Source organism: Lipomyces arxii (assembly GCF_038497795.1).
Source record: "Lipomyces arxii strain Phaff 12-163 unplaced genomic scaffold V1512scaffold_2, whole genome shotgun sequence".
NCBI classification, from domain to species: Eukaryota; Fungi; Ascomycota; class Lipomycetes; order Lipomycetales; family Lipomycetaceae; genus Lipomyces; species Lipomyces arxii.
Genome location: NW_027117701.1, coordinates 636,355 through 654,930, shown reverse-complemented (window position 1 = coordinate 654,930; position 18,576 = coordinate 636,355). Strand labels below are relative to the sequence as shown.

At 45.4% G+C, this 18,576-nt stretch overlaps 16 protein-coding genes across 16 annotated transcripts; 7 read left to right on the top strand and 9 right to left on the bottom strand.

Moving 5' to 3' along the window:
• Positions 1–54: 54 nt before the first annotated feature.
• Positions 55–717, bottom strand: V1512DRAFT_258153 (40S ribosomal protein uS9). Its single transcript, XM_066915384.1, has 3 exons — positions 650–717; positions 234–593; positions 55–187 (listed from the first exon to the last, which is right to left on the bottom strand). Exons 1-3 carry the CDS (start codon positions 671–673, stop codon positions 140–142), a joined length of 432 nt encoding a protein of 143 aa, XP_066773619.1. The 5' UTR covers positions 674–717; the 3' UTR covers positions 55–139.
• A 129-nt stretch (positions 718–846) lies between these two features.
• V1512DRAFT_258151 (60S ribosomal protein eL13) lies at positions 847–1,911 on the top strand. The gene is made up of 4 exons (XM_066915383.1): positions 847–906; positions 962–1,005; positions 1,063–1,257; positions 1,305–1,911. Exons 1-4 carry the CDS (start codon positions 903–905, stop codon positions 1,695–1,697), a joined length of 636 nt encoding a protein of 211 aa, XP_066773618.1. The 5' UTR covers positions 847–902; the 3' UTR covers positions 1,698–1,911.
• Positions 1,516–2,789, bottom strand: V1512DRAFT_258149 (uncharacterized protein; the record flags this gene model as incomplete). The annotated part of the gene is made up of 2 exons (XM_066915382.1): positions 1,516–1,901; positions 1,950–2,789. Coding segments are annotated over 2 exons (968 nt in total), but the record flags the coding sequence as incomplete, so codon positions are not given.
• Positions 2,790–2,900: 111 nt separating this feature from the next.
• On the top strand, positions 2,901–3,971 carry V1512DRAFT_258148 (uncharacterized protein). The gene has a single exon (XM_066915381.1). It carries the CDS (start codon positions 2,918–2,920, stop codon positions 3,950–3,952), a length of 1,035 nt encoding a protein of 344 aa, XP_066773616.1. The 5' UTR covers positions 2,901–2,917; the 3' UTR covers positions 3,953–3,971.
• A 114-nt stretch (positions 3,972–4,085) lies between these two features.
• On the top strand, positions 4,086–6,006 carry V1512DRAFT_220473 (uncharacterized protein). Its single transcript, XM_066913686.1, has 2 exons — positions 4,086–4,403; positions 4,452–6,006. The coding sequence occupies exons 1-2, from the start codon at positions 4,134–4,136 to the stop codon at positions 5,946–5,948; spliced, it is 1,767 nt and encodes a 588-aa protein (XP_066773615.1). The 5' UTR covers positions 4,086–4,133; the 3' UTR covers positions 5,949–6,006.
• On the bottom strand, positions 5,965–6,797 carry V1512DRAFT_258146 (uncharacterized protein). The gene has a single exon (XM_066915380.1). The coding sequence runs from the start codon at positions 6,740–6,742 to the stop codon at positions 6,077–6,079; it is 666 nt and encodes a 221-aa protein (XP_066773614.1). The 5' UTR covers positions 6,743–6,797; the 3' UTR covers positions 5,965–6,076.
• Positions 6,798–6,966: 169 nt separating this feature from the next.
• V1512DRAFT_258145 (uncharacterized protein) lies at positions 6,967–8,440 on the top strand. Its single transcript, XM_066915379.1, has one exon. The coding sequence runs from the start codon at positions 6,990–6,992 to the stop codon at positions 8,415–8,417; it is 1,428 nt and encodes a 475-aa protein (XP_066773613.1). The 5' UTR covers positions 6,967–6,989; the 3' UTR covers positions 8,418–8,440.
• On the bottom strand, positions 8,433–9,467 carry V1512DRAFT_203000 (S-adenosyl-L-methionine-dependent methyltransferase; the record flags this gene model as incomplete). The annotated part of the gene is made up of 1 exon (XM_066913278.1): positions 8,433–9,467. The coding sequence occupies one exon, from the start codon at positions 9,465–9,467 to the stop codon at positions 8,433–8,435; it is 1,035 nt and encodes a 344-aa protein (XP_066773612.1).
• A 209-nt stretch (positions 9,468–9,676) lies between these two features.
• Positions 9,677–10,563, bottom strand: V1512DRAFT_67303 (retrieval of early ER protein Rer1). Its single transcript, XM_066918472.1, has 3 exons — positions 10,383–10,563; positions 9,951–10,323; positions 9,677–9,900 (listed from the first exon to the last, which is right to left on the bottom strand). Exons 1-3 carry the CDS (start codon positions 10,443–10,445, stop codon positions 9,767–9,769), a joined length of 570 nt encoding a protein of 189 aa, XP_066773611.1. The 5' UTR covers positions 10,446–10,563; the 3' UTR covers positions 9,677–9,766.
• On the bottom strand, positions 10,428–11,419 carry V1512DRAFT_67225 (cytochrome b5-like heme/steroid binding domain-containing protein). Its single transcript, XM_066918471.1, has 2 exons — positions 10,745–11,419; positions 10,428–10,695 (listed from the first exon to the last, which is right to left on the bottom strand). The coding sequence occupies exons 1-2, from the start codon at positions 11,304–11,306 to the stop codon at positions 10,613–10,615; spliced, it is 645 nt and encodes a 214-aa protein (XP_066773610.1). The 5' UTR covers positions 11,307–11,419; the 3' UTR covers positions 10,428–10,612.
• Positions 11,420–13,129: 1,710 nt separating this feature from the next.
• Positions 13,130–14,546, top strand: V1512DRAFT_67199 (uncharacterized protein). Its single transcript, XM_066918470.1, has one exon. It carries the CDS (start codon positions 13,255–13,257, stop codon positions 14,056–14,058), a length of 804 nt encoding a protein of 267 aa, XP_066773608.1. The 5' UTR covers positions 13,130–13,254; the 3' UTR covers positions 14,059–14,546.
• On the bottom strand, positions 14,134–14,506 carry V1512DRAFT_245700 (uncharacterized protein; the record flags this gene model as incomplete). Its single annotated transcript, XM_066914391.1, has 2 exons — positions 14,134–14,240; positions 14,269–14,506. The coding sequence occupies 2 exons, from the start codon at positions 14,504–14,506 to the stop codon at positions 14,134–14,136; spliced, it is 345 nt and encodes a 114-aa protein (XP_066773609.1).
• Positions 14,547–14,549: 3 nt separating the features above from the next.
• V1512DRAFT_258135 (mediator complex, subunit Med21) lies at positions 14,550–15,049 on the top strand. Its single transcript, XM_066915378.1, has one exon. It carries the CDS (start codon positions 14,603–14,605, stop codon positions 15,017–15,019), a length of 417 nt encoding a protein of 138 aa, XP_066773607.1. The 5' UTR covers positions 14,550–14,602; the 3' UTR covers positions 15,020–15,049.
• Positions 14,550–16,043, bottom strand: V1512DRAFT_289375 (uncharacterized protein). The gene is made up of 4 exons (XM_066918173.1): positions 15,891–16,043; positions 15,639–15,840; positions 15,318–15,593; positions 14,550–15,271 (listed from the first exon to the last, which is right to left on the bottom strand). The coding sequence occupies exons 1-4, from the start codon at positions 16,010–16,012 to the stop codon at positions 15,050–15,052; spliced, it is 822 nt and encodes a 273-aa protein (XP_066773606.1). The 5' UTR covers positions 16,013–16,043; the 3' UTR covers positions 14,550–15,049.
• A 153-nt stretch (positions 16,044–16,196) lies between these two features.
• On the top strand, positions 16,197–16,647 carry V1512DRAFT_233904 (uncharacterized protein). Its single transcript, XM_066914044.1, has 2 exons — positions 16,197–16,285; positions 16,333–16,647. Exons 1-2 carry the CDS (start codon positions 16,283–16,285, stop codon positions 16,549–16,551), a joined length of 222 nt encoding a protein of 73 aa, XP_066773605.1. The 5' UTR covers positions 16,197–16,282; the 3' UTR covers positions 16,552–16,647.
• Positions 16,575–18,486, bottom strand: V1512DRAFT_220448 (uncharacterized protein). The gene is made up of 3 exons (XM_066913685.1): positions 17,083–18,486; positions 16,815–17,040; positions 16,575–16,768 (listed from the first exon to the last, which is right to left on the bottom strand). The coding sequence occupies exons 1-3, from the start codon at positions 18,427–18,429 to the stop codon at positions 16,665–16,667; spliced, it is 1,677 nt and encodes a 558-aa protein (XP_066773604.1). The 5' UTR covers positions 18,430–18,486; the 3' UTR covers positions 16,575–16,664.
• Positions 18,487–18,576: the final 90 nt, after the last annotated feature.

Below are 18,576 nucleotides of genomic sequence, written 5' to 3'. Positions count from 1 at the left end.
GTATGTATGAGTGAAGGTTGAGGTGGGATATTTACATCTTACGCGATACAGAACTATCCCCATTAACTTTTATTCATAATACAAAACTAGAAGACGACGATGATGATGATTTGATGATATATATAATGATATTGAATATTTAACGGTATGATTTTTGGTAACGAGCACGAGCACCTGGACCACCAAACTAAAGAGTTAGAGACGACGTACAGAAGTATAGACAAAGTACACACCTTCTTTGGCTCTGAGTGTCTTGAGTCGGCAATCAAGAGAGTACGGTCATACGCAATCAGCGCACGCTTCAACTCATTTTTGCTCTGTTCGTCAACGTATTTTTGATGGAACGCGACAATTGCCTTTGCGATGGCCTGGCGGATGGCGTAGATTTGCGAGACGTGGCCACCACCGGTGACACGGACACGGATATCGATGTTGGCGAACTTATCTAATCCAACAATAAGAAGAGGCTCGTAGACCTTAAAGCGTAAGATCTCAGGCTCGACTAAGGTGATTGGTGATCCATTGACCTTAAGCAAACCCTTACCAGCCTTCGCGTAGGCTACTGCGATTGCTGATTTCTTCTTTCCGAAGGTCTTTATTTCGTTAGTGTCATTAATCTATAATATGATCACATAATGAATTTATATACCTGAACGCTTTGAGGTGCACTCATTATTCTTTTCGAATTAAAATGTGTGTTTGTGTGGAAATGTTCGTGATGCTCATTAAAGGTCTGGCGTAGTGCTTGTGTGTGTGTGCAAAAGAGCAGTCACGCTTCTAACTCACAACCCTAACTATACAGTTACCCTAACTACTCGTCCAACGTAACAAAGACAAAATCATCGTCAAGTTCCCTTTGAACGAAGGATTCTTGAGTTTAGTTCAATTCAACACTTTATAAAATGGGTATTTATTACTTTGTACTATTGTCGATGGTGAAGAGAGTACTAACAGATGATAGCCATTGCAAAGAACTACCCCATTCTTTCTAATCATTTCAGAAAGGTAACAATTTATCGTGATAAGTTCAGTTTCAATCAAAACGTTAACAATAATAATTAGCACTGGCAGGAACGGGTTAGAGTCCATTTCGATCAGCCTGGGCGTAAACTCCGTCGCAGAACTACTAGAGTTAAGAAGGCCGCTCTTGTTGCTCCAAGACCCGTCGACTCTCTCAGACCAGTCGTTCGTGCTCCAACAATTAGATACAACAGACGTGTTCGTGCTGGAAAGGGATTCACTCTTGAGGAACTTAAGGTATTGCTGCGCCGTGCTTGATGTTTTAAAATAAACTAATGAAATAGACCGCCGGAATCTCCCCTAAGTTTGCAAAGACTATTGGAATCTCGGTCGATCACCGTCGTCAGAACCGGTCCGTGGAAGGTCTTGAGGCCAATGTCTCCAGACTGAAAGAATACCAGGCCAAGTTGATTTTGTTCCCTCGCAAGGCTGGTAAGCCCAAGAAGGGCGACTCTTCCGCTGAAGACGTCGCTGCTGCGACCCAGACCACTCTTGGTTCCGTTTTCCCTATCGTTCAGATCGCTCCTGAGACTGAGCCCCGGATCATTAGCGAAGAGGCTAAGGCTTTCGAGGCATTCAAGACTCTTCGTAAGGCTCGTTCCGATGCCAAGTACGTCGGTGTCCGTGCTAAGCGGGCTCAAGCTAAGGCGGACGAGGCGGCTGAGAAGAAGAAATAAATAAAAAGGTGATATAGTGTATAGTTAATCGTTTATTCGTTATTATCGTAGCCTCCAGCGCTGGGTGATGTAGTGTCTATTCTTTGTCTTCAAACAAATTACGGGCTATGATACATGATGCTCTATAAACTCCTCTAGTCTTGATTAGTGTGTTGAACACTTGTGACATATGTGATAATGTGTTTTCTGTGTCGATAATGTTATCTGTCATTAGTCAAAAACAGTAAGAACAGGGTATATGATGTAACTCACAATATGACGGCACACTCGAATGAGCAGCCAGAATGCTTGAAACGTCGCCGGTTTTGTCGAACTTGAACTTCCATGAAATCACAAGTCGAACTGCATCATGCGCTAATGTTATTCGGTCAAGGCCAATCGTGTTTGTATGCTGAACATCGACGTAATCTGCCAATGACTTCAATATCCGACTAAACACCTTCGTGCGTACCGTGCAAAGCCGAGTATACTCAGACACGCCGTACAGAAACGCATTCACGTCATCTCCACAGCACTTAACCCACTTCCCCATCTCCACACTTGCCCATAACGGAACCACACGTGAAATCCCAAACCCAAGCACTTCGACATCTGTCTGGTTGATGTCAAGTGTTAGAACGAACTTCAGACCAGATTCAGAATGACAGACTGTGATTACATGCTCGACAGTGCGTATCAGATCGTCGCCAAACGCAACCGTAGACGAAACAAGAGCAAGGTCGAGATCAGTAAACATCTTCAACGCCGGAAGATCAAACACAGGCATGTATAAAGTATCTTGCACAGCAGGACGCGGTGTATCTGACGCCAGAAACGCATCATTAGAAGCAATCAGTTCTCGCACCAGCACTTCATCAACCTCCTCTTCCTCCTCATCATCGCCATTGTCATCGTCATCGTCTTCAGCTAGTCCAACATCAGCATTGACTTCGGTTTTGAGTGACTGTAATCTGGCCATCAACGCCGTCCGCGTGTACTCGAGCGACAAATCGGTTTTCTCGAGCGCATCAGACCAAAGATCGAACGCATCATTCTCATGAAATTCGACGTCGTCTGACGCAAGCTCTGTCCAGGACCTGTGGGCGGCCATTTAATGGCTACTTGCAGACGTGTAGACGCGTAGACGCGTATACTGAGTGGCTAGTTACCCGGCTTATTTACCCCTTTGTAAACAATCAACACACCAACGCATTTAACATGCAACAAAACATCACGACGTAATGGAGACAGAAAGCCCGAGTAGCGAAAATCACGATTCACGAGCTTGTGTTCGTGACGGTATGAGCAACATTTACACGTCCATGACCACGTTCTCAACCCCGTCGCCGTCGTCTCCAAGGCGGACACAATCCTCATTCTCGCCATCACGGCCACGGCGGTCCGAGATTAAGTCTGCAACGTCCGACAACTCTGGTGTGTCTGTTCGTTTTTCAATAGCGCCTCGGGCAGGGAGCGGGATTCGGTCGTTTTCAGCCAGTGAGCTGAGTCCGACGACGGTGGACGATACGCATAGTGAAGAAGTAGATTTTGATGAAGTAGACGATGAGAGCTTGCATAGAAGGGAGTTTACAGGTGTTCCGGGGTTTTATTATACGCATTATGATAGCAATTACAACTCGTCAGAAGAAGAACTTGAGAATTCAGAGTCGTCGATTGACATGCGGTTGCCCGTTGAATTGGAGATTGAAGATATTGTTACAGAAAATGGCGTCGTTACAGAGGACGATAATGCTGGTGACTATAACACAAATGAAGATGAGGTTGATGATACCCGGATAGTACATCCTGTGATTAATATGAATGAATACGTGTATAGGACACGAACTACTGAATCAAAACAACATGAAGTCCTGGTTCCTGTTTACTATGACGGTCTTTCTGCGTCGACGTTTCCGCACACAAACTTTCTTGCCCCGATTTCTGCCGTCGTGAAGTCTAAACCACGACCACACTTTGCGACTGTAGTCGAGACCAACGTCGAGTCTATCGTCAGTACATCGCCAAGGATCTTGGTGGACTATAAAGACCGGCCACCAACTATTCACCGGAGCTTTAGGAAGTGCAGTCCTGCTGTCAGTCGGACGCTGCTTGCGCTGTTTACTTTCTGCCCACCGTTATGGCTCGTGATGTCGTTTGGAGGACTTGACAGCGCAATCGGAACCGTTCCAGTCAGGGAAAAGAGGATTGCGCTGGTGTTGGGAACAGGACTGTTTATTGCTTCTATTACAGGGTTTATTATTGGATTTACCTTATAATCTATAAATTATATACATATTTATATACCGTAGTAATATTGGAAAATTGGTAGTAATAACCGGGCTGAGGGGTTAGGGCTGTGCCCCACACTAAATACGGCCCGGGACCAGAGCGTAAGGCGAAGCTTTGAGTGCTCAGGTCGCCACACGAAATCAACACTTCCACACACGTTTCATACAAATGGGTAACTCAGCAGGCAAAGAACAGCATCTGGCTGTGCCAAGTAGTAGAGTAGGACAGTCTAGACGACACTCGTCTGCGTCTGAGATCTCGACAAGTTCTCGAGCCTCGGCTGACCGAGACGGAAGGGCTGGATTGGCTGCGGTGACAAGTTCTAAGATTCGACATGCATTGAATCTTGATGAAATGGTTGATGGAGGTTTTCTAGTGCCCCAAGGCGTTTATACTGGACTACAGGATTTTAAGGCAAGAATAGTGAGGCAGTTACAAGTATGTGTGTATGATATTGTATGTAGGCACTTGGGATTAACACTTTAGATTGAGCGAAGACTAGCTCCTTTCTTTAAAGCAATTGATGATTATGACGATAATTGGACTGATGCTCAATTAATAGCTGCTGTTAGAGGTCTTCCAATTCCAGCCGCTTCATCAACTCCTGCAATCTCAAGTTCTCCAGAGATCACAAACAGAGCAAGGTCTCAATCAAATGTTGAAAGTAGGGAGAAGACAAGGCCTAGATCAAATACGGTATCGTCTTTGACTGGTGATAAAAAACGAAGTGCGCTTGAGGCTGCTCTGTATCGTGGCGCTGTCGAATGTCCGATCTGCTTTCTGTGCTATCCTCCATATCTGAACTCAACAAGATGTTGTGACCAGCCCATCTGTAGCGAGTGTTTTGTTCAAATCAAGCGGTCTGATCCACATGTGCCTGAACACGAGGAAGCTGATAATGAGCACGGCGAGAGCACTACCCCGTTTGGCATGGTTGAGTTTATTTCCGAGCCCGCCTGCTGTCCGTACTGCGCTGAGCCAGATTTCGGTGTCACGTACACCCCGCCGCCGTTTAGGTCTGGCATAAGTTCTTCATCAGTCTCGTCCGGACTACGGTCGCTGTCACGACAGTCGTCTGCGACTGCCAGTGCCGCGTCGCTGACCTCGGTCGGGTCTGGCTCGCCGGGGACACCTAGCAGCACTGGTTCGAAGCGGCGACAGACCCTGCCGTCGTCCGCGCCCGAGGTCGTGACCACGGACCGGATCAGGCCGGACTGGGCGTTGAAACTTGCAAACGCGAACGCTCATGCGGCCAGACGTGCAGCGGCCGCAACCGCACTACACTCAGCTGCGTTCATGTCGGACGAGAACGGGGTCCACGTGCAGCGTCCGGCGGTCGGGTCGCGGCGGTCTTCGGGCTCGTCGTCCACGTCTGGCGCTAGTGGTCGGAGCCGGCTGTTGCCGCGCACGGCCGGACTTGACATTTTTCTCGGCAGCTCGAGTTCGAGCTCGAATTCACAGGGGCGGCGGTTTGGGACAAACCCGCGGCGACCTAGACGCATGGTTGATTTAGAGGAAATGATGGTCATGGAGGCTATCAGGATATCGTTGCTTGAGGACGAGGAGCGGCAGACGAGTGACATCGACACCGCGTCAAGGGCCAGCGAGCAGTTGAGACAGAGACGGCAGTCCAACACTGCGACGTCACCTGTTTTGCCATCGCCGTTGTCGAATGTTGCGAGTGTGACTGAGGCGGTTGATTCGGTTGAGACCATTGGTGGTGCGAATGAGTCGTCTGGTGAGATTGCGAGCGGGTCGAGTGCGTCGCTCGCGAGTTCGGGGTCGGACGTTGCCAGGGCGGTAACGCAGTCTGAGACCAGTTCAGCCAGCAGTCTGCCTGATAGTGGTGCTGCGGCGAGTAATACTGGTGGCGTTTTTGGGAGTTTGACTGGGACATTACTGTTGCCGGATGAGAGCGAGAGTGATAAGAGTGACAAGACCACGACGAGCACGAGTAATGAGGTGCGGGCGCAAGTGAGTTGATTTAAATTTACATGTATGAGTATAAATAAGTAAAATATTATTAACAAATGACCGTGAACTCCTTCCCATATGTAAGTGTGAGCGTGCGTGTGCGTGTGCGTATGCTATGTACATTACTTTAGATGTAATTAAATCATTAAAGCAACAGGGTGCCTGATGATGGACTTGAGGTCGAAAGTGACATGACGGACAGGACTGACAGTATTAGTCGGACTATCTTCTTCATCAGATTCCGATTCAGACGTAGTATACGCCAACTGAGGCAAGTCATCATGTTGATGCTGCTCGTATTTATGTCGATTTGCAAGTTCATAAAACGACGTGTCATCATCGTCATCGTCATCGTCATCATTGTTGTCATATTCATCGTCTTCATCATCATTAAAGTCCAGTCTTGATGGTAATTGAGCTTTCTCTTGCGCGACTGATAATAACTGACTCCGTAAATCAAGCAACGCATCAGCATCAACATCGCTATGATGTGACGATGTCCGAGTAAGCGCGTATTCCTCCTCATCCTCTTGATCATCATATTCAACCGGATCCTCTCCTGAATCGCTATCGCTATCACTTGAATCACTCTCACTATCACTTCCACTATCCGAATCATATTCATCTAGTTCACGAACGTCATAAGTCACAGTTCGTCTATCACGTGTAACATCTTCGTTATAGGCCATCAGCGAGTCCAATAAATTCGCATGTGACACCAATATTCGTAAATCAGTATCTGATTGCCGAACTGCATTTGCTAATTTCGCTTTTGCAGTGTTTATTATCCTGTAAGAATCCATTTTATTCTTATTGACCGAGTTGGATCACGACGAAGGAGAAAAGCGAAGCGCGGACGTTCCGGTCTTAAAAAAGAAGGGAAAAAATTATTTGCGCCGCGGCTCATCTCGGCGCCCCGGAAGAACCTTAAATTGCTGATGGATGACAAATATTTCCGAATTCCGGTGCGGCTCATATAAACCTTAATGCTTTGTCAGCTTTTTTGTGCGACGTCATTTTTCGTATTCTTCAGTTCAGTGGGTGTAAATCATGAAGAACATTCGAAAGCCAAAAAAAGGGTTAAAAAGTCATAAAAGTCAAGTTAGAGAAGAAAATGAAGATGAAATTTTGTTTAGAGCGTCGAATGAAGAGGATTCAGGAGATCGTTGGTCGGTCGCGGACCCTGTAAAAGCCATGAGATTTTATTCTAATGCTGTTGATCTGTATAAATACTGTTTAACCACATACAATTCGTTTGATGCTGTGTATAATCTTGCGAGACTGAAGTTTCATTTGTATCAGTATAGACAAACGCATGATCTGAACGAATTGTTGCTTGTCAAGGCTGCTCATGAAACCGCACTGGCAATCAAGTCACCGTCAGATTTGCTGTTCAATTATGCTCAGGTCCTGCTCACGATTGCTGAATCGCAGTACTCTGATCAACCGTACAGACAAGCGTTTGAAGTGCTGGATAAAGTCTGGCATCTTCAACGTGAAGAACTAGACCATCAGGACAGCATGATTACAGATGAGTCTACAACTGACGAGCGAGGAGAATACGTGACCGAGATTGAACAGACATCACCGACTTCATTATTAGACACGGCAGCTGCCCAATTGACATGCCTGATTCCAATTTATACGAGTTCAATGTCGTTTGTACGGCCGCCGATAGATGACTCGCTGGTCGAGTATCTCGTCAACGCAGGCACAATCACAATGCAACGGGTCTCGACCATGTTTGCTCGGTCGACTCGGTTCCAGATCCAAGAGACAGATCTACAAGACGCAGCACTCATCGTGACCAGGTACGTCGCGGTGTCTGGGTTTCCGTTCCAAGAGAACGACTCGCCCACAAACTACGACCGATTATGTGCAGTCTGGAACGGCGATATTGACTATACAATCTCACTACTTGAATCCGACGATATGTACTCTCTTCATGACATTCTCATGCAAACACCGGCATCCATCGACAGATTACTAGCCCAAGCAGACATGTTTATCCAGTTCGGCGTGTCGACCGACCCAGACACGGCATGGAAATCGTTATCATCTGCAGCACAGACACTCGCAACCGCAACATCTTCGCTTACGTCCTCGACCGCACAAATCCCCGGCGCGTCCGAACTGAGTGAACATAAATCCCAGCACATGCGGATCTGGATCAATCGTGGCGACGTTGACTTAATACGGTCGAATGGTTCGTCCGAGTTGGCGACAAAACATTGCAACATTTTACGCAAAAACGCAGAAATTTACTACAAGAACGCATTCAAAATCGGATCGACCAACTCCCGTCTGGCGTCATCCGAGCTCGGTAACGAAGCAGCCGTCAAGGCTGCGCTCGTGGTCAAAGATGTGCCTGCCATACTTCAGATTTTGAACTGGCAGAATATCGTCAGACAGGCGATAGAAGACGGGTTAGTGACAGACAGCGAAGTTGTGCGACAACTAGAACTACACCAGACTTGAAATATATATACAGAATCATTTTACTTGACGTGCAAACACATTCCATCCTTCAAACGGATGTCCGAACCCGGTATCTCGACCTACCGTAGCAGCCCAATAAATCCCGTAATGTGCAGACAACAACTCAAACTCTTCTCGCTCATCCATCATCTCGAGCGAGTCTATTCGCGCCATTTCAGTCTCGTCGACCCACCGGTCATGCACAAAACGCAAATCCGCACCCGCGGCAACACCGAACCCGAGATTCTTAAACCGAGCGACCTGGGCCTGCAGTGTAGGATACGCCATCATGGTTGGGATCGAGATGCCGCGGGACGCGAGGTTATGCACCATGACTTTTCCAAACTGGTCGTCGCTTGCAAACGGCTCGTACGATATGATCCCGCTAGACGCAAACGCCCGACACACGCTCGCGACGACCGCGTCGGACTCGGTTGGCTCGAGGTAGCATAGACAACACTCGCTAATGACGACTGTCGGCAGCGTCGCGTCGATCCCCGGCAACGCGCACACTGCGGCCGGGCTCGAGAGTTGTCTGAGGTCGACGCCGTGTAAAAAATAATTATCGCTCTTGATTGTGGTCTCAACACCGCCGCTGCTGCTACTGCTGCTGTCTGGCAGCCCGCGCATGCGTCTTGTGACTGATGTTGTCGCGACGTCGTATTCCGGGTTCCGAATGGCTGAGCTGAGCTGGTCGTGCTGTCTGATGAGTGCAGCCTTGTGTCGAGCCGAGATTGCAAAATCAAGTTCGTGATAGACCAGTTGCGGGTACTTTTTCAGCAAGTAAAACGGTCTTGTGTCTGATCCTGCTCCGAGACTCACAATCTGGACCTTATCTGACACCGCGAGGACTGCGTCGAGTAGTTTTGACACGCCAATAACCCTGGCATACGTTCCTCTGTTTAGAAGTGGTAGTTTGTGTGGCACTTCAATGTTGTGAGGTCTGAACAGACCCAACAATGGGTCGGAGATGTACCCTGCTGAACTGGCTGATAGTTTAGACAGAAGCGCGTCTGTGTCTGTTGACTGAATTACTTTATTACGTGACATGTCGTGAGGCCTGACCATCGGCGCTACAGTACTTGAACGTCGTGAGTGACCATCAGCGCTTGTAGTAGTTGAATTTGTAGTTGGACTTGAGACTACACAGGGGATACAGTGCAAGGGCATATAGAGCACAAGATACAAAGTACAGTAAATACAGTCATTAATATCAATTGATCAATAGTTAACTGAACATGTGTCAATCAATAAATTTGTATCTTCTACTTCTACACGTATCGCGGAGGGGTATTAATGAGGATATCGGTCTATACAGTCGTTTGATAAAAATCTAATGATACAATGCTTTAATTTCTGCGGGAATAACGGACCTTGCCGAGGTCAAATGGCAGATACCGATATTTGATCATGTGCTGAATCTGACGACGCATCGTGATTGCGAACAAGATGCAGAAATACATTAGCAGGATTGGCCAAAAAACTGTTCGTTAGTCTCCATGCTCACTCTCACATCACATAGATAAGACTCACCTGGAACGTCAAAGATGGCAAACCAAGTACACACAAACGCGATTCCGGTCGCTCTTGTAGACGCATACCAGAACTTGAATTCTGGCAATCGACGAATGAACGGTCGGAACTCTTCATCTGCTCTTGTAGGCAGTTCACCCGATCCTCCTTCTTCCGACTCGCGTTCCTTCATGTCTTGTTCAAGTGAAGGGTCGAATTTTGGCTGCAAGAAGGCGAGGAATAAGTTGAGTAGGTATATGCCAAGTGAGTAGCATACAATGTACCATCCTTGACTCAACACAATTCTTAGCATGAAGAAGAACAATAATGCAGCGGATCCAACCCAACGATAGAATACATAAGGTGTTGACTGGTCTAGATAGAATTGATATCTCTACTTAATTAGTGACCACTCTCGATGCCATTTAGACAAAACACACGCAATTGACTTGCCTGAGTGAGTAAAGTAGTCTGAGCTGCGACATTTGCAAACGGAGTAGTTGTTTCTCCTTCCATTATAGTTTTTATTAGCTATTAAATAGTTATTAGGTGTTATTAGGTATTATTAGTGATATTAAAGCGTGTGTTTTTGTGAAGTGTCGAGATGGAGTGTAGTGTATGCGTCTCCTGTGCTAATAAATTATACTAATTTATGGCATATATGTACATTGTTTATACAATATTTACACTTCATCTTTACCTATATAATACCCTACTAAGCAGTTACCTAACATTCTATCATAATTAACCCAACTATGCGTGTCCACTATTCATTTATTAATATATGTTAGTATTATCAGAGACCATTAACTCACTAAACAATTTCGTCCCGTCTCGACCAACACACCTCATTAACTGTGGAATCCCACCTGGATGATACCGCAAGTACGGCGTAATATTATACACTTTACCTCCCAACACAGTCCACGCGTCTTCTTTCGTATTATGTTTCTTTAACTCACTGCTCCCGATCCTCATCTCAGGCCCAGTCCGCCCACTCAAATCCTTCCCACTCGACCGCAACGTAGCCCAGTCTAGCTGCGAAAACCCAGGCTCAAGCGCAACCTTCTTCCGTGCCCGTGCAGCACTGGCTAGACTGTTTGGCCGAGGCCCAGACGGTACAAGGCGCCCGTTACTGTCGCTGCCAAAATTGAATACCGGTAACGGCCGTGATTGCGCTGGTGTTCGGGCGACGACTGCCAGTGTGCGGTCTACGGCTACAGGCGGAGGAGGCGCCATTGCTGTTGTGGTTGGGGCCGCCGCTGGCGTCCGGCCGCCTACTCGCTGGATCGAGTCTGGGGCTGGAAACTGAGCTTGGATGTCGTCTTGTGAAGTAGAGCTGGGTTGGCGTGACACTTTTCGCCAGAGTGCTGCCATTGTGCTTGTAACAGTTATGGAGCAATATCGCCGCCGCCCGCTCGCCGCACGTAATTTCTGTGAAGAAAGTGCTTTGATCTGTATCGCTGCGTAGTATGTATGATTACAGCTGATGAGTTGTTATGTGATCTGACATGCTTGGCGTGTATCCTATGTTGAGCTTTATTTTATAAATTCCTTTATGGCTAGGAATGTTTTGCAATGAAGAAGTTTCTTTGATTGTAAAATCATCTTCTGTGCCTGCTACTCGCAATGCCACCGCAAACTGAGGTTTTACTATCAATATGTAAATGACTTGAAAGCCATTTACGTGAATTGATTGATGGGCAGTGTTCGTCGTAGCGCTCGTGCAAGTGCATTTGTCTTTGTCGTACGCAAAGTGTGCACATCATACACATCATACACATCATGGCAGAATAGACGACATATTTTTAATGGTATCATCAATTGCAAAGACGTGTTGCGGTGAAATGCAACCTTGATTGGTAAATGGTGATTTTACTTTAAACACATTGTATCTTTGGCGTCTGTTCTTCATAATTATTTTAAGCTATACTACTTTATCCCTATTTTTTTGCTGGATAATCTAGTTTAGTTCTAGCTTTAGAAGACAAGAGTACTTAATCACAGTTTTCCCACTTCAATCCGTCATTATGGTGGCTTCTGACTATTTGCGTACTCTTGACAACTTAAAGTTTAGTCTCGACGTACGTCTTACAAGTCATGGTTAACAAGTTTAGGTCATCGAACGTAGAGGTACACAAACATATAAATTATTTATGTTAGCAATGTTGGAAGTATTTTTGTCTTGAATTAGGAGGTCCTACATTAAGAGTATGGTCTGAAATTGCTGAATGTTTGTTGAGCCTGTATAGTAAATTCCTTTACTTTCTTAATTGATTGAGACTGCGAGTGAGTACGAAATATGAATTAGACAAACAAGAGTCATTAAATTATAAACTGATGTTGTATGATAAAATGCAAATTTACCTGGAAGCAAATAAACATCAAAATAACGCAGGTAAACAAGTTCAAAGTAGTATAATACAGCGATGCGATATGAAATATACCGAAGTACATTTAATGAAAGTGTGGTATTGCGTACGGTTGATATTTGCATTTTTAATTTATGTTTTATTCATTATTATTTAATGTATATATTTAATATATCGTTGCTTTGTCAACGACTACTAATAAATTATTGATTATATTATATTTACAATCAATCACATGCACACCACAGTTTGTGTGAATGTGATGCCAACTTGGCAGCGCGAGTCTCGAACAAGAACCACCCTAATGTTAAGAGGAAAACAATTTCAGTCGGTTGGTATATCTGACTGAGATCGTAATAGTCTTTTATCAAAATGAGTTGAATGGTTCCTTCAAGTCGATCTTACTCCGCGATTATTCGTTTATATACTGTTAATTTATAACCTTCACTGAAACATCTTAAAACGTCACTTGTCCTTTGTGTTCGTCATTAAAGTCAACCAGCAACTTACATTACAATATAAATCATGTCATATCATCAATCGCCAGTCAACATCGACGACGACGACGACGTCAGACCGCCATAATCAATGCGGCTCATCAGTGCCAAATGGCAAATGCTCTCAAAAGCTCTTTGGCGTGATGAAGTCACTGCGTATTGCTGACAAAACGGAAGAAGAATGCCGTCATAATGCGCTCTCCTCATGTTTAAGCTTACTAAATAAAGTCAACGTCTCTTAACATTTCACAGACGAGCATTCGCAATTCGCGTGGTAAAAGTCGAACGTTTGAACGAATCAAGTCCAAAATGATGACATAATATATAACAGGGTTAGGGCATAAGTACAATTACTAAGCCGACATTCGGACATTCGGCGTATTGGACGATATTTAAAACCACCACGCATTCGGTCTTGATAGAATCCAATTGCAATAGAATATCACACAGTTAACAATGGCAACAATGACAATGACGAGCGTCGAAGCTCCGCTTACATTCTACGCTCCTCCTATCGACGGTTCGGTGCCTTACAATATCGTGTACGAAGTTCCTGAAGGCGAAAAGACGTTTAACTACATTCACGACGTGCACAATGTGCCTATTACTGACGTCCGCGGTCACGAGTCTGATTTCAAGCTTGACGTGAACGGGTTTGAGTTTGAACATCGCAAGTTCGAGTTCAGCGACTGGACGGACGAGGACAAGATTAAAGTCGAGTATTATCCTGCCGTGATTGAAGCCATCAAGGCCAGGACTGGTGCTTCGAAAGTCGTTGTGTTTGACCACACAATCCGAACTAAGGTAGGAAACCGTAACCCAGTCATGTTTGTCCACGTCGACCAGACACCAAAGTCCGCAGAAGACAGAGTCAGATTACACTGCCCGGAAGATGCCGACACGCTTCTCAGTAAGCGTTTCCAGATCATCAATTACTGGAAGCCAATCACGGGTCCTGTAGAAGAATTTCCTCTTGCGCTTGGTGACGCCAGTGATATGAAAGAGTCTGATCTCGTCTCGGTCGAGCATAGGTACAGGGACCGGACCGGTGCGACTGGCGGTGTACAGTACAACCCCAACCAGCACTACTACTACTTCTCGGGAATGAACACTGACGACGAGGTTCTGATCAAGTGCTATGACTCAGTTGACGGCGTCGCTAAACGTACTCCTCACACTGCGTTTATCGACCCGACCTCTCCTGCCAATGCTCGCCCTCGTGAGAGTATTGAGATTCGCACACTTGTCTTTTATGACTAAGTTAATATATACGGAGCAGTTTAGTAGTGGAGGCATAGTGGAGTTTGGTTTAGTATCATATTGTACAAGAATATATTATTTGTTTTCATCATCTTCGTTATCTTCTAAATCGCTGAACTTGATTGGTATTCCTTCTTCAGATATAAATCCAATTTGCTTTCTCTGTTCTTCTCCCAATACGACTATATTATACATTAATATTATACACACCTTCATCTTGTAACTCACGTCGTTTATATAGAATGAATCCAGACACAGCAAGAAGCGGAATAGACATGATAATCAATCTGTAGCCCAACATCCTCGTATTCATCCGTTTCTCGTCAAACACGACCTTTGGTTTCTCTACCGGCTCAGTCGCATTTTCAGTCAAATTGACCTTCTTCACGGGCTGTGGCAAGTGCGTATTTACCGCTCTTTGCGCATATCGCGTTGCGGTCCGAATCATACTCGAGCATTAAAAGTACTGTGATCCCGAGTTCAATGCGGCGCCTTTATATTCGACTTACATACGCACAATGACATACAAACTGACATACATACAATGACAGACAGACTCACTCAATTACAAAATGCTGTAGACCAACTTGCAGTTCAATTCTACTCGGCTCTACATTATCTCGATACGCATCACGACTTTGTCCCTCTAGATTCAGAACCAAAAGTGACAGATCCACAAGTTACGGCGGACTCTCCAGAAGTTTTCAAAGCTACTCAGCTTGAGCTTGCACATGATATCATACTTAAAACCAAACAGATTCATTTACTCATTTCATCGCTGCCCGGCGCCGATGTGTCTGAACAAGATCAGCTTGATCGGGTGAAGGAGCTTGAATCTGAACTCGAAAGCGCTGAAGCTGAACGGCAGGAGTGGTTAAGACGAAGGAAGGAATTGTTAGAGAAGTGTGACAGTGTTATATTACGATTATCTAAACGAAAAATTGAGATAGAAACACTCTGAATAATCAACTAAATATGTCTTATGTACAAATCATACTTGTAGTCTTCTCCTCTGCAAATCTCTCATCGCTCGAGATCCACAATAAAACGTAATTGGAGCGGCAACGAGCAATCCACCGAGCAATTTGAAAATTGGATCCCGAGCATAGTATTCAAAGTACGCTTTCTCGATTGCAAACAGTAAAATGACAAACGTCAGGCAATACAAGTTCAAGGAATTATACTTAGGCAAATTTATGCCAATGTATGCCCACTAATCAACGTCAGCCTGAGCATTCAAACCAGTTAAGTTCACTTACACTAGCAATCAACGCGACACCAAGACAAATCACAACAGCACTGAATCCAGTAGCAATATAGGTAGACACGAACTTTGGCGACGCACCAAAGATGTGGAAAATCTCAGGCTTTGGACCAAATCTGATGGGACCAGGCGGCGCGACACCAGTAAACGCAGGTCTAATCTTGCCTACCAAGTACTTTCGTGCCGGCTCAGATCCAAACGAGCCGATCAGTAAATGCACAATTAATGGCTTGTTTGGACCTAACAGTGCAGTTGGAATCGTCCTGTAATCCTGCCATCGTCAGTTACCGCATCTTACAATAAAACTGTCACGTACAATATCAACTCTCGAACGACCATTGTCACGAGCATCGGCCGGAAACGCAGTCTCGAGTCCAGTCTCGTCAGATAGTAAGATATACGTCTGATGTGCTCTATGACTGTCGGTATTCAGTTCACTCTTAATTATGAACCTGAACCTGGCCAGTGTATTAGACGGCACATCAACAATTTCAGACAGCTGTTTAGTCATTGAAAACCTGCATTTCAAATCAGCAATTGAAGTATCTCAGATTGACAAGGACCTTACGGTTGAGTCTGTAAAGTACCAGTTCTCTCGTTAATTGAGAGTGTTGCATTTGAAAAAGTCCATGCTGTTGATGTACTAGCAAACACTGTCAATGCCAATACAACAATTGCTCTTAACAACATTTTAAACTGTTATTTAATTGCCGGATCAATCTTCAAATGCTGTTCTTGATGAAGGAACACGTCGAGATCTAACCGCTTACAATTAACGGGTTTAGTGTCATAAATTTGCTTACAGTACAAGGGTCTGGTGTCAGTTATCCTCCGTTTTGCCTCTTCAGATGTTCATTTTGTCCGTCTCAATTCACGTATATTTTAACCCACAGAACTCTCTGGATTTATAAATTCAAAGTGTTGTTTTTATCCGGAATTTTTTCTTTAATTTTATCTAGAATGGTACGTTCCTTAAATTATCTTTTGGAGTTCCGTACTGACATCAACAGGCTTTGGGAAAACTAGTTCACTACGGCGTTGACCTGGTGCTGGTGTCTGCGATCTTGGCTGGAGTCAAGCGGTCAACAGGATTAATGTTCAAGACCGAAACAATCGAATCGACCGAGTTCCGGAGTGCTGTCGATAAATATCTTGGAGTTGGTGAGTGGGTCCTCGATACTAGTGTCGCGTTCATGAACACGTCGCCGTACTTCACTCGAAAGCGTTAAGTCTGGTGTATGCTCGGGTTTTGTTATTATGTGATTCGGTGTTTATTACGGTAGTTTGTCTGTTCCCTCCACTCTAATACAAGTATTACAATTATATTCTGTTCTGACCTTTGTTACTCTTGATCGTCATCAACCTCGTGAATGCTCCAGCTTCGTTTCGTTAAAGGACTGGCAACTATTGGTGCATGACTTACACTCCGCCGTCGAATCCTCTCAACTGTGCCTGTTAATTCTCATTCAATTCATTACACGCCTATACATACTATGTGCTTGAACAATTGCTGGATCGGGTATACCTTCAGCAGTAGTACTTTTCTCGACCAACGTAGTACCTTTTTCGACCGGCGTAGTACTTTTCTCGATTGGGGTGGTATTTTCCTTGACCGGCGTAGTACTTTTCTTGACCGGCGTTGTTTCTGGTGGTGTCGTCACAGGCGTCCTTACGGTCTTCACAGGCGTCATAATTTTGGGCTCCAAAGACTTCTGCCTCTGCTAAATTAGTTTTAATACAAATGGCAATAGTCAACATACCCTTGTAGTCATATACCGAGGCTCAGTCCCAACTTCAACTTCGTGCCCGCTCTCGCCCACTTTTCGTTTATGCTTATCGCATTCCACAATCCACGAAATGCTTACACATGGCACTTTCATGTTTTTTGCAGTATGAGGTGTCTTTGGGCTCCCGTTCAGAAACACCACATGTGTAGTCTTGCTCGATATTTGCTTCACAACCCTTGCACCCATTTTTTTCATTATTACTCCGTACGCAGCGGAAGCATCGTCGCCCTCACTCGTTCGCACATCAATAAACACGACTACGTCATTCAACGGCGCCATTTTGTTGGCGTCTGGTTCAAGCGACGGAATCTTGGACTGCGAACTACCCATTCTGATGTTCACCTTTACAGGCGACCGGGCCGCGACTATTTTCTGCCTGGACACCTCATGAGCAAGTTTTGTCGGGATCTTCGTCATCATTGTAGACTGGCTCAGGTGAAAACCTGGTGGCTTTAACTCAGGCGCATCAAGTTTAGAGAGCTTCTTTGCTGTGGTAATCGTATCCGGCGTATCATCGTCCACGCATAGACTGCCATCCTTCTTGCCTCGCTTGGCCGGCGAAGATGCTCTCAACTGTCTCAGCGCCTCCGCCGGATTTTTGACACTTAGTTTCCGCTTCATGTTTGGTGATCCACTTGCACTCACGCCCGCGTTATTTGGCGACTTATGACGTACCGGCGTTTTTGGCGCAATTCTTCTAGCTGGCGATTTCAGTCCCAATTCCATCTCGGTGCTGACTTGTGGCTTTGACGGCGAGCGTCTGTTGTTAACAGACGACAACACTACAACACCTCTCTTTCCTGGTGTGACACGTATTGATGAGGGCGTTGAGTCGCTCATGCATGGTAGAGTACTGTCCTTCTTTGGACTGCCAATTGTAAACAGCCGTTGTGGTTTCCCCAGTGCAGAACGCGACTGACTAAAGCGTGCCTCCAGTTCATGTTCATTCGCTTTCCTAACAGAGTTCTCTAACGCAATAACAGGATTTCGCTGTGCCTTCATCTTGAGCATCGACCTTGCGTCCGGCATTCGTGGTATTGAACTCGACTTTGACGGCGAGCCCTGACTTAAAGCTGACTTCAGTGGGGAGCGCGACGGACTAATGTTCAACTGCATCTCTGACAGTGCCTTCTTGCTCGACCGGTTGACTCGTCTCGAAGAAGGTGTTGAGACCACGATGACGACATTCTTCTTTGGCGACGACGACGATCGTATTCTACTTGAAGGTGGAGTTGAAGGTGTTGATGGGGGATTTGTCAATGATACAGTAGATGATTTCGGTGACTCAATTGTGACTCTTTTCTTTACCTGAGCAGCCATTTTACTTTGTGTGTCGGTGAATTGTAAGTGAAAGTGAAGAAGAGAAATTGAGTGACTCCGACGATCAAGTTGGGACATCTCAATGAAACTTTAAAATAGATTCAGGGGCACGCTTGATGTTTACTTTCCGTTGGCATAGCAACGTAG